The sequence below is a fragment of the Salvelinus alpinus genome, chromosome 14 (assembly GCF_045679555.1).
Source record: "Salvelinus alpinus chromosome 14, SLU_Salpinus.1, whole genome shotgun sequence".
NCBI lineage: Eukaryota > Metazoa > Chordata > Actinopteri > Salmoniformes > Salmonidae > Salvelinus > Salvelinus alpinus.
In genome coordinates this window covers 25,504,792-25,519,464 of record NC_092099.1, presented here as the reverse complement: position 1 = coordinate 25,519,464, position 14,673 = coordinate 25,504,792, and the positions used below count along the sequence as shown (strand labels likewise).

General features: G+C 43.5%; 1 protein-coding gene across 2 annotated transcripts in view; it reads right to left on the bottom strand.

Moving 5' to 3' along the window:
- Window positions 1–14,673, bottom strand: part of LOC139538647 (guanine nucleotide exchange factor DBS-like) — a 63,129-nt gene that overhangs the window by 39,757 nt on the left and 8,699 nt on the right. The window contains exon 1 of one of the 2 annotated variants that reach the window (XM_071340942.1): window positions 3,881–4,388. The exons of the other annotated variant lie outside the window; for it this stretch is intronic. Coding sequence (XP_071197043.1) covers window positions 3,881–4,289 — 409 coding nt within the window. The 5' untranslated portion in view covers window positions 4,290–4,388. Of the gene's footprint in view, window positions 1–3,880; window positions 4,389–14,673 lie in introns of those variants that run through there. 2 annotated transcript variants of the gene reach the window in all.

Genomic DNA, 14,673 nt, shown 5'->3' with positions numbered 1-14,673 from the left:
ACTGCGGTCCTGTCGATGTGGATAGGGCCGTGCTCCCTCTGCTGTTTCCTGAAGGCCACGATCAGCTCCTTTGTTTTGTTGACGTCGAATGAGAGGTTTCTTTCCTAGCACCACTCTCCCAGGGCCCTCACCTCCTCCCTGTAGGCTGTCTTGTCATTGTTGGTAATCAGGCCTACTAATGTTGTGTCGTCTGCAAACTTAATGATTGAGTTGGAGGCCTGTGTGGCCACACAGTCATGGGTGCAGGTTTTCATCAAGGATATCGCTGTACTTTTCTTCGTTCATCTTTTCCTCGATCCTGACTAGACTCTCAGTCTCTGCCGCTGAAAAACATCCCCACAGCATGATGTTGCCACCACCATGCTTCACCATAGGGATGGTACCAGGTTTCCTCCAGACGTGACGCTTGGCATTCAGGCCAATAAGTTCAATACTGGTTTCATCAGACCAGAGAATCTTGTTTCTCATGGTCTGAGAGTCTTTAGGTGACTTTTGACAAAATCCAAGCGGGCTGTCATGTGCCTTTTACTGAGGAGTGGCTTCCGTCTGGCCACTCTACCATAAAGGCCTGATTGGTGGAGTGCTGCAGAGATGGTTGTCATTCTGCAAAGTTCTCCCATCTCCACGAAGGAACTCTGGAGCTCTGTCAGAGTGACCATCAGGTTTTTGGTCACCTCCCTGACCAAGGCCCTTCTACCCTGATTGCTCAGTTTGGCCGGGCGTCCAGCACTAGGAAGGGTCTTGGTGGTTCCAAACTTCTTCCATTTAAGAATGATGGAAGCCCACGCGTTCTTGGGGACCTTCAATGCTGCAGAAATTACCCTTCCCCAGATCTGTGCCTTGACACAATCCTGTCTCGGAGCTCTACGGACAATTCCTTTGACCTCATGGCATGGTTTTTGTTCTGACATCCACTGTCAACTGTGGGACCTCATATAGACAGGTGTGTGCCTTTCCAAATCATGTCCAATCAATTTAATTTACCAACGGTGGACTCCAATCAAGTTGTAAAAACATCAAGGATAATCAATGGAAACAGGATGCACCGGAGCTAATTGTCTAGTCTCATAGCAAAGGGTCTGAATACTTACGTAAATAAGGCATCCGTTTTTTATTTGTAATAATTTCCCAAAATGTTTTCCCCCCCCCGCTATGTCATTATGAGGTATTGTGTATAGAATGACGATAAAAAATAAAAGATTTTAGAATAAGGCTGTAACTTTTTTTTTTAAAGGAAAAAGTCAAGAGGTCTGAATACTTTCCGAATGCACTGCATAGTCTTGTACCTGTAGATGTGTTTGAGAGTGAAATACATGTTTCTGTTAGTCTTTAACCTTATTTTACTGTACACCATCACCAAAAACTCATTACCTAGAGTAAATACCAGTACCTTGGGTAAACACCAGATGTGAAATACAGTCCTTATGGGGTCATCCACCAAGCAGAGAGCCATAAAACATGTGAACTCAATTTAAAGCTCTAAAACATTTATCTTTGCCAGTCCAACACCAAAGATATAATCCTATTAATCCCTGAGCAGCCATGCTAACTCACTATATGATGACAAAGATTCTATAGAGAAGCTCATCCAACACAGTTTTAAATTAACCCATTGCTTCACAGCATCTGGTTCCTCTTCTGTATAGTCAAACTGATTCATATTCAGTTCTCTTGATCCTGTTCCTTTTTCTTTGACTTCCTCGTGTAGATATTTTACAGCACCATGGCTACGTCTCAAAATCGTATTCTCACACACTATCACCCATATAGTGCACCACTTTTGACCCCTTATAGGGCTCTGGTCAAAAGCTATGCATCCTATTCGGAATGGGGTACAGTTGAAGTCGGAAATTTACATACACCTTAGCCAAATACAGTTTTTCACAATTCAATCCTAGTAAAAATTCCCTGTCTTAGGTCAGTTAGGATAACCACTTTATTTTAAGAATGTGAAATGTCAGAGTAATAGTAGAGAGAATGATTTATTTCAGCTTTTATTTCTTTCATCACATTCCCAGTGGGTCAGAAGTTAACATACACTCAATTAGTATTTGGTAGCATTGCTTTTAAATTGTTTAACTTGGGTCAAACGTTGCAGGTAGCCTTCCACAAGCTACCCACAATACGTTGGGTGAATTTTGGCCCATTCTTCCTAACAGAGCTGGTGTAACTGAGTCAGGTTTGTAGCTTTTTCAGTTCTGCCCACAAAATTTCTATGGGATTGAGGTCAGGGCTTTGTGATGGCCACTCCAATACCTTGATTTTGTTGTCCTTAATAAGCTATTTTGCCACACCTTTGGAAGTATGCTTGGGTCATTGTCCATTTGGAAGACCCAAGCTGTAACTTCCTGAATAATGTCTTGAGATGTTGCTTCAATATATCCACATAATTTTCCTTCTCATGATGCCATCTATTTTGTGAAGTGCACCAGTTCCTCCTGCAGCAAAGCACCCCCACAACATGATGCTGCCACCCCCGTGCTTCACCGTTGGGATGGTGTTCTTCGACTTGCAAGCATCCCCCTTTTTCCTCCAAACGTAATGATGGTCATTATGGCCAAACAGTTCTATTTTTGTTTCATCAGACCAGAGGACATTTCTCCAAAAAGTACGATCTTTGTCCCCATGTGCAGTTGCAAACCGTAGTCTGGCTTTTTTATGGTGGTTTTGGAGCAGTGGCTACTTCCTTTTTGAGCGGCCTCTCAGGTTATGTCGATACAGGACTTGTTTTACTGTGGATATAGATACTTTTGTACCTGTTTCCTCCAGCATCTTCACAAGGTCCTTTGCTGTTGTTCTGGGATTGATTTGCACTTTTCGCACCAAAGTACGTTCATCTCTAGGAGACAGAAGTGTCTCCTTCCTGAGCGGTATGACGGCTGCGTGGTCCCATGGTGTTTATACTTGCGTACTATTGTTTGTACAGAGTACATGGTACCATAGGGCATTTGGAAATTGCTCCCAAGGATGAACCAGACTTGTGGAGGTCTTGGCTGATTTCTTTTGATTTTCCCATGATGTCAAGCAAAGAGGCAATGAGTTTGAAGGTAGGCCTTGAAATACATCCACAGGTACACCTCCAATTGACTCAAATGATGTCAATTAGCCTATCAGAAGCTTCTAAAGCCATGACATCACTTTCTGGAAATTTCCAAGCTGTTTAAAGGCACAGTCAACTTAGTGTATGTAAACTTCTGACCCACTGGAATTGTGATACAGTGAATTATAAGTTAAATAATCTGTCTGTAAACAATGGTTGGAAGAATTACTTGTGTCATGCACAAAGTAGATGTCCTAACCGACTTGCCAAAACTATAGTTTGTTAACAAGAAATTTGTGGAGTGGTTAAAAAACTAGTTTTAATGACTCCAACCAAAGTGTATGTAAACTTCCGACTTCAACTATATATATATATATATATATATATATATATATATATATATATATATATATATATATATATATATATATATGACTCAGAGTATTCGTTTGCACCAAAATAATTATATATATTTCTTTAAAACTTTAACTTGCTTTTAAATGCAGCCCATTGAAAAATTTGAGATAATAGTAAAGGAAATGTTGAATGTCAACAGTGGATTTCCATAGCCACAGTGGACAGAAAATACAACCGACCATTTCATTATCATCTACAATACAGACCAACAATACAGTCTGTAGAGAGGGATTCACATTAAATGGGGGAGAGAAAATAGAACCCTCGCATAAAATACAGAAATAGAGAGGGATCGAGACAGATAGGGAGAGATTTAGTTGATGAGAAAGATAGATAGGGAAAGAGAAATGGTAAGTAAGACAGATGGGGAGAGAGAAAGAGAGCGAGAGAGCAAGAGAGAGAGAGCAATGCTCTAACACTCACTTTGTAACCAGTAGCAGCAACGGGAGAAACGGTAGTATCTCTCCACCTCCTCCAGAGAAATACGAACAGACATCCCTCTTTTCTCCTCCACTGGCCTTAAACACAACTTCAACTCTTCCTCCATACTTCTGTTCTCAGTCTCTCCCTCCATCCATATGTGAGATTCCACCCTCTCCCCCTCTACCTCTATCCTTTTATCTATCTCCGTCCCTCTCTTCATCTTTTCCCATGAATATACATCTGATAATTCCTTCATGTGTGATTCCTCCACTCTCTCCCCTGTCAACCTTGAGTCCAAACCTAACTCTAACTCTCCCTGACGTCCAGGTAAACACTCTAGCTGTCCCTCCATGTTAAGCCAATGATCCTCCTGCTGTCCCTCTATTCGTTCCCCTGAGTCTAGCCCCATCTGTCCTATACTCCGCTCAACTCCCCCTCTACACACAGTCCTGAGTCCAACTCTACCTCACACCCTTCCTCCTCTTCCTCCTCCTAGTTCTGACACCTCTCTCCCCTCCTCTCCTGTAGTCCCCCCCCTCCCCTTCCCCTCTTCCAAGAATCCCTGTCTCCGCTCCTTTAGGTCCAGTTCCATGCAGCTCAGTTCAGGTACGACTGCTGCATTCCCTCTGTGTCGCTCCCTCACTCTCTCTACCTCCGCCCTACCTCTTTACCTCTGCCCTCCTGCTCTCATTCCCACACTCCCTCCCTCTTCGCTCTCAGGCTGTCGGTGATTTATAGCCTGCAGCATGTCACTCAGGCATTACCCTGCCCTGACTTCCTCTTCCCACCTCAGGTTACCTCCTCTAACTACTACACTACAGGACAAAAGCTGACCCTCCCTGCTCATTACCATTTTCTCCTATTCCTGCCCATGTAACTCATGTGTGTTTACCTCAGGATATGACATTTCATGTCATCTGTTACATGAGCTAAACTGGGTCTGCCTCTGCATCTGAAACCAGACATAGTATTTGTAATTGTAGTTATATGCCTGAAACACTCATACCTGGACATGTGTATACTAGTCCCCCTACCCAAGTCAGCGCAGGTACACAGGGATCACAGCTCTGGGCTTGTATTTACAAAGTATCTCCGAGTAGGAGTGCTAGGATCTAATAACAGGTCCCATTATCTTATTCATTATGGTCTGAAATGCCAAATTGATCCTAGAACAGAACTCCTACTCTGAGACTTTGTGAATAAAGGCCCAGGGCTCATTTCTATGTCCTCATTTACCTGCACTAACAGAGCATGGCCTCTCCTCCTGTCCTACCTACCGTCCTGTCCTACCTTATCTCAGCTAATCAGGACCAGCAGGACAAAGACTCTATTCTGACCAGCTTTATTCAAATACCCTAGTCCCATTTAACTATTCACACATTGCATTCTAACAGCACCATTCACCATTTAACCATTCACACACTACATTCTAACAGCACCATTCACCATTTAACCATTCACACACTGCATTCTAACAGCACCATTCACCATTTAACCATTCACACACTGCAATTTAACAGCACCATTCACCATTTGACCATTCACACACACTGCATTTTAACAGGACCATTCACCATTTAACCATTCACACACTGCAATCTAACAGCACCATTCACCATTTAACATTTCTCACACTGCAATCTAACAGCACCATTCACCATTTTACCATTCACACACTACATTCTAACAGCACCATTCACCATTTAACCATTCACACACTGCATTCTAACAGCACCATTCACCATTTAACCATTCACACACTGCAATTTAACAGCACCATTCACCATTTGACCATTCACACACACTGCATTTTAACAGGACCATTCACCATTTAACCATTCACACACTGCAATCTAACAGCACCATTCACCATTTAACATTTCTCACACTGCAATCTAACAGCACCATTCACCATTTAACCATTCACACACTACATTCTAACAGCACCATTCACCATTTAACCATTCACACACTGCATTCTAACAGCACCATTCACCATTTAACCATTCACACACTGCAATTTAACAGCACCATTCACCATTTGACCATTCACACACACTGCATTTTAACAGGACCATTCACCATTTAACCATTCACACACTGCAATCTAACAGCACCATTCACCATTTAACATTTCTCACACTGCAATCTAACAGCACCATTCACCATTTAAACATTCACACACTGCATTTTAACAGCACCATTAACCATTTAACCATTCACACACTGCATTCTAACAGCACCATTCACCATTTAACCATTCACACACTGCAATTTAACAGCACCATTCACCATTTGACTATTCACACACACTGCATTTTAACAGGACCATTCACCATTTAACCATTCACACACTGCAATCTAACAGCACCATTCACCATTTAACATTTCTCACACTGCAATCTAACAGCACCATTCGCCATTTAAACATTCACACACTGCATTTTAACAGCACCATTAACCATTTAACCATTCACACACTGCATTCTAACAGCACCAGTCACCATTTAACCATTCACACACTGCATTCTAACAGTACCATTCACCATTTAACCATTCACACACTGCAATCTAATAGCACCATTCACCATTTAACCATTCACACACTGCAATCTAACAGCACCATTCACCATTTAACATTTCTCACACTGCAATCTAACAGCACCATTCGCCATTTAAACATTCACACACTGCATTTTAACAGCACCATTAACCATTTAACCATTCACACACTGCATTCTAACAGCACCAGTCACCATTTAACCATTCACACACTGCATTCTAACAGTACCATTCACCATTTAACCATTCACACACTGCAATCTAATAGCACCATTCACCATTTAACCATTCACACACTGCATTCTAACAGCACCATTCACCATTTAACCATTCACACACTGCAATCTAACAGCACCATTCACCATTTCTCACACTGCATTCTAACAGCACCATTGACCATTTAACCATTCACACACTGCATTCTAACAGTACCCTTCACCATTTAACCATTCACACACACCGCAATCTAACAGCACCATTCAACCATTCACACACTGCATTCTAACAGCACCATTAACCATTTAACCATTCACACACTGCATTCTAACAGCACCATTCACCATTTAACCATTCACACACTGCAATCTAACAGCACCATTCACCATTTAACCATTCACACACTGCAATCTAACATCGCCATTCACCAATTAACCATTCACACACTGCAATCTAACAGCACCATTCACCATACTGCATTCTAACAGCACCATTCACCATTTAACCATTCACACACTGCAATCTAACAGCAGCATTCACCATTTAACCATTCACACACTGCATTCTAACAGCACCATTCACCATTTAACCACTCAAACACTGCATTCTAACAATACCATTCACCATTTAACCATTCACACACTGCAATCTAACAGCACCATTCACCATTTAACCATTCACACACGGCATTCTAACAGCACCATTCACCATTCACACACTGCAATCTAACAGCACCATTCGCCATTTAACAATTCACACACTGCATTCTAACAGCACCATTCACCATTTAACCATTCACACACTGCAATCTAACAGCACCATTCACCATTTCTCACACTGCATTCTAACAGTACCATTCACCATTTAACTATTCACACACTGCATTCTAACAGTACCCTTCACCATTTAACCATTCACACACACTGCAATCTAACAGCACCATTCACCATTTAACCATTCACACACTGCAATCTAACAGCACAATTCACCAATTAACCATTCACACACTGCAATCTAACAGCACCATTCACCATTTAACCATTCACACACACTGCATTCTAACAGCACCCTTCACCATTTAACCATTCACACACTGCAATCTAATAGCACCATTCACCATTTAACCATTCACACACGGCATTCTAACAGCACCATTCACCATTCACACACTGCAATCTAACAGCACCATTCACCATTTAACCATTCACACACTGCATTCTAACAGCACCATTCACCATTTAACCATTCACACACTGCAATCTAATAGCACCATTCACCATTTAACCATTCACACACGGCATTCTAACAGCACCATTCACCATTCACACACTGCAATCTAACAGCACCATTCACCATTTAACCATTCACACACTGCAATCTAACAGCACCATTCACCATTTCTCACACTGCATTCTAACAGCACCATTCACCATTTAACCATTCACACACTGCATTCTAACAGTACCCTTCACCATTTAACCATTCACACACTGCAATCTAACAGCACCATTCGCCATTTATCACACTGCATTCTAACAGCACCATTCACCATTTAACCATTCACACACTGCATTCTAACAGTACCCTTCACCATTTAACCATTCGCACACACCGCAATGTAAGTCCCTCTGGATAAGAGCGTCTGCTAAATGACTTAAATGTAAATGTAAATGTAACAGCACCATTCAACCATTCACACACTGCATTCTAACAGCACCATTCACCATTTAACCATTCACACACTGCATTCTAACAGTACCCTTCACCATTTAACCATTCACACACACCGCAATCTAACAGCACCATTCAACCATTCACACACTGCATTCTAACAGCACCATTCACCATTCAACCATTCACACACTGCATTCTAACAGCACCATTAACCATTCAACCATTCACACACTGCATTCTAACAGCACCATTAACCATTCAACCATTCACACACTGCATTCTAACAGCACCATTCACCATTCACACACTGCATTCTAACAGCACCATTAACCATTTAACCATTCACACACCGCAATCTAACAGCACCATTCAACCATTCACACACTGCATTCTAACAGCACCATTCAACCATTCACACACTGCAATCTAACAGCACCATTCACCATTTAACCATTCACACTGCATTCTAACAGCACCATTCACCATTTAACCATTCACACACTGCATTCTAACAGTACCATTCAAAGAAAGAGTCTATTCTAACTAACTAACTATCTCCACTATCTCACTCAAAGACTTTATTCTTACAAAACCACTGAAAGGCCTGATTCTTAATGGACCTCTCAATGACAGAGACAGTTCTGACTAAGTATAGTCATTCTGACCCTATTGATAGATGGCATGTGGAATGATGCCATTCTACCACAAATTAGGCCATTCTTACCCATTTTATTTTAATTATCAGACTATTATCTGGCCCTATATACAGGTGCTGTAGCAGTAAAACAGTTAGGTCACAGCTAAGCCCAGAGCTGAACCTATACAACCATATGAATGTTTGTATGTGAGACACGTGTGTTTGCTTTCGCTGACCTGAGGGGGGTTAAGGTTATTAGTGTGTCGGGCATAAAGCCAGAGACATGTATGCCACAAGAGTTATACTGCTCAAATGCTCCCACTTTCTGAGGAGAGAGAGAGAGAGGAGAGAAGAGGAAAGAGGAGTACAGTGGACTACGGAGGTATTTAAGCTTTGGAATGAAGTAATGAATAATGAAGAGTGAATAATGAAGGGTGAAGAGGGAGGGAGAAAATGAGAGAGAGAATACCACACTTATGCAGCACTATTCAATAAAGAGTGATACAGAAAGTATTTAATGATGGATACAAATAGACAAATCAGTACAGTTTGTGTGTGGAGTGAGGTTGCAACAGATACCTGTCAATACTTATGTAGAAAAGCCTGACATTTGACAACCTTCAGTCAGCTATAAAGAGAGAGAGAGACTCATTATGGGCAAAGTCTTACTCTGTTGATGAACCTTGGAAGGAAAGCGAGGTGACAACTGTATTTGTCCCTTTACTCTGTAACATAGTGCTCAGAAACCCAGGGGGCCATTTCAGGGGGTAAACATAAGGTCTGGTTTTCACTCCCAGATAATGGGTTTAACAGAGCTGCTGGGAGGTGAAGATTCTTTAGAAGAGATAGGAGACATACAATAAAGTACAGTACACACTAGCCATACATCAGCCCCTTCCATTTCATACAGCCCATAACGTTGAGTACTTGGCAGAGCAAGAGGTTGCAATGAACAGTGACATTTAGTGAGATCCAGACTCAGTCACTCAGGGCTAAATGTCTGCAAGACCTTCATGGAGAAATAGACTGGCACACATAAACAAGAGTCATGGAGCAAGGCTGAATACATTACAGCAAGGCAAGGTTATACATGCAGTGTAGCTTCGCACTGTAGACTCTCTCTCTCTCACACACACACACACACACACACACACACACACACACACACACACACACACACACACACACACACCTAAGCCCAGAGCTGAACCAATGATTGACTCATGCGATCTCAGTGGCACCAGGGGTAGCTTTTCCACACTGCTGCTACACCACCTCAGAGAGCTCCTCCTGGGCTTCCTCAGCATGTCTCCCCCTGTCTGAAGACCAGACTCTGGAGGTACTCTACTGATGCTATTGCTAACGCTACAGCATGCACTTTATTAAACTACTGTGTACTGTCCATCTGATGAGACTACTGTGTATTGTCCATCTGATGAGACTACTGTGTATTGTCCAACTAATGAGACTACTGTGTATTGTCCAACTAATGAGACTACTGTGTATTGTCCATCTGATGAGACTACTGTGTATTGTCCATCTGATGAGACTACTGTGTATTGTCCATCTGATGAGACTACTGTGTATTGTCCATCTGATGAGACTACTGTGTATTGTCCATCTGATGAGACTACTGTGTATTGTCCATCTGATGAGACTACTGTGTATTGTCCATCTGATGAGACTACTGTGTATTGTCAAACTAATGAGACTACTGTGTATTGTCCATCTGATGAGACTACTGTGTATTGTCAAACTAATGAGACTACTGTGTATTGTCCATCTGATGAGACTACTGTGTATTGTCCATCTGATGAGACTACTGTGTATTGTCCATCTGATGAGACTACTGTGTATTGTCCATCTGATGAGACTACTGTGTATTGTCCATCTGATGAGACTACTGTGTATTGTCCATCTGATGAGACTACTGTGTATTGTCCATCTGATGAGACTACTGTGTATTGTCCATCTGATGAGACTACTGTGTACTGTCCATCTGATGAGACTACTGCTTGGCTGCCTTTTTTTATACCTTTAAAATGGGTCCCAGAATGACTTTTGGGTTTGCACTCTATGCCTGCACGAGCGAGTGTACACCCCCCAGTATGGAGCAGAAAAGCCCACAGGAAACCTTGTGTGTGATGATCTGGGCTCACTGCCCTAAAGAAATCCTTCCAGAACCTCATCCCTAGAGGAAAGGACCCCCCCTTAACCTCACCCCACATTCCTTCCCCTCCATCCCACACAACACATTCTCTCCTACCGTTCCAGTCCCTCCAGGAGTTCCTTCGGCTGGCTTCGGGGGTGAATGGGGAGGCCAGTCCAGAGATGTCCAGGCTCTGGATCATCTGACTCAGTCTGTTCATGATCCGGGAGGGCACCTCACCTGCCCCCTCCCGCAGAAACTCATGGACAGACATGAGGGACCGCGCTGCTCCCACACATCCAGAGGTACCCGACCCGGACCCAGGCAGACCGCTCCGGTACACACTCCAAGAGGTAAGTGACTGGTTCTGGTCCGGATCAGTTGCAATGTACTATCACTCAGAGGAGTGATTCAGCACACACTCACATGCAGGCTGTGTGTAGAGGTGTGGATGCATAGTGTAGAGTGCACACACAAGTGTACAGATAAGTTAGAAACAGGAGTCCAGTTCAATCCAAGCCGAGCCGCAGAGCTAAGTCCCTGTCTGTCACCATGCCTCAGCCAAGACTGATTTCAGAAAGTGCAGTGTGCCCGGCACTGAACACACACACACACACACTCCTCATCACGACCGAGCTAGAGTGAAGCATAAACACTTAAGAGGAGAGAGAAAGAGAGAGAGGGGGAGGAAGAACAGAGGGAGAGGAGGAGAGAAGAGGAGGGGTAGAAAGAGAGGGCAGCCGTTTAAGCACAAATCCCCTTCTGCTGAGGCTAATTATAATCAGCCATCGCTTCTACCACTAATCTCTCTCTCAAGTCTATCCCTTGTTCCATGGTGTACCGTTTGAAACATGTTTAAATGCAAACACAATCAGATATGCCAGTGATCACACATGGCTCAATAGTTCAATGAAAGCTCTGGACTGCTAGAGGATTTAAATCTAGATGAGTGTAGTGGCTAGTCATTGAGTGAGGGAGCTGGTCGTATTGGCAGACTCTCCATCTCTTGCTGTAAATAGAGGAAAAATGGCAGCCGGTTAGTGTCTACTGGGTTTAGGCATATAAGCTTGGAATAGGTTAGTGTGCAGAGATGCGGTGATAGTCAACAGGCAGGCAGGTTAACAGACTGTGGCTGCTACTGTAGGCTGTGAAAAGGTGAGAGGAGTGCCTCTCTCTCCCATACTGATGAGAACACTGCAGAGAAGGAGAGGCAAGACACCACCACTGTCATCTCAACTAGGAATAAGTTGAGAAACACTGATCTGAAACAAGCATAGGCTCCTGGCAACCCTGCTGGTCATAAACCACAGATACAGGAGTCAATGTAAAGCTGACCTTGCTGGGTTTTCAAGCTGGCTCAAATCATGCAACCAGCAAACCAGGAAGATTGTCAGAGACACTCCCTGTTGGAGGGGGGAGAGAGAGCGAGAGAGAGGGATACTGTGTGTTCTGCACTGTACAATTCAACTCAAGCTGCAGACAGCACTGACCTTGCTGATTGAGCTCAGATTGCTCTTCATGTGATTTCTGATCTAAACTGCATCTCGCTGCAGACAGACTCTCAGCTCATCAGGAATATAAAGTGTTGTAATCAGCAGAGAGGGGGCAGAGATGTTAGGCAGCAATCACTTCTGTCCTCACCTCGATTTCCTAACTGGCTGATTTGACCTACTTCTAGTCAATCCACATCCACACTGACACATCTAGATCACAGAAACACTGACTGGGCATTATCTATTGGAATATGTTACTGTGTAGATCATGAGACAGAGCGGTGGCATCGTTGTGCGTGATTGTTCGAGCGCACGTGCACGCATACGTGTGTGTAGGTGGGCCAGTGGGCATGCACGTAGGTGCGTGTGTGTGAAGCTTTGGACAGCCCTATAGAGACAGACCGGTAGTAAAGCCTGCTATAACTGAGCCAGGATTTCTACCCAGGTTTAGGAGGAGTTACCTGGTGCCATCCAACAGGAAGCACAGCTGCCCTCAAAGCTCTGGGTAGAGGGTGCCCGCTTGTACAGCCAGATGGATAAGCAGTTTGCCAGCCTTTAGCAGCAATGGGCATAGAGGGTTAGGAGATCTGTGCAGTTTAGTCTACACATAGTGGGCCATAGACATGCTGGCACTGTTTCATCTGTTTTTTATATTAGTGTCACTAATCTGGTTTATTACGGTGTCCATCTGAATAATGGTTGATTTTGTGCATGACAGTGAAAAGCTTAGTAATTCTAGTTAATAGTTCTGCTCATGGGGTTTACATGCTTGACTGGTTTCAGATCATGTTACAACATTATAACTCAAGGGCTTTATTGACATGGGAAACATATGCTAACCTTGCCAAAGCAAGTGAAGTAGATGATAAACAAAAGTGAAATAAACAATAAAAAAGTTTAAAGTTCCAAAAGAATAAAAGACATTTCAAATGTCACATTATGTGCAAATAGTTAAAGTACAAAAGGGAAAATAAATAAACATAAATATGGGTTGTATTTACAATGGTGTTTGTTCTTCACTGGTTGCCCTTTTCTTGTTGCAACAGGTCACAAATATTGCTGCTGTGATGGCAGACTGTGGTGTTTCACCCAGTAGATATGAGAGTTTATAAAAATGTAGTTTGTTTTCAAATTCTTTGTGGATCAGTGTAATCTGAGGGAAATACATTATGTCTCTGATATGGTCATACATTTGTTAGGAGGTTAGGAAGTGCAGGTTAGGAACCTCATTTTGTGAGCAGTGTGCACATAGCCTGTATTCTCTTGAGAGCCAGGTCAGTCTGTGGCTCTGATGTTAAGGCCGGGGTATGTATAGTTTTTGAGTGCTCTAGGGCAATGGTGTCTAGATATAATTTGTAGTCCTGGCAACTGGACCTTTTTTGGAAGACCATTATTTTTGTCTTACTGAGATTTAGTGTCAGGGCCCAGGTTTGACAGAATCTGTGCAGAAGATCTAGGTGCTGCTGTAGGTCACACACACACAAACACCACACAACAACACAAACACACCATACCTAAACACACACACACACACACACACACACACACACACACACACACACACACACACACACACACACATACAATACCTAAACACACCCACACCATACCTAAACACACACACCCTCACCCTACAACACACACACTCACACACACACACACACCAACACCGTACAACACACACCCCCACACCGTACAACACACACCCCCACACCGTACAACACACACCCCCACACCGTACAACACACACCCCCACACCGTACAACACACACCCCCACACCATACAACACACACCCCCACACACACACCCACACACACACACACCCCCACACACACACCCACACACCCCCACACACCCCCACCCACACACCCCCACCCCCACCCCCCCACCCCCCCCACCCCCACACACACACCCCCACACACACACCCCCACACACACACCCCCACACACACACCCCCACACACACACACACACACACACACACACACACACACACACACACACACACACACACACACCATACAATACACCCCCCCCCCCCACACACCACACACACCCAGG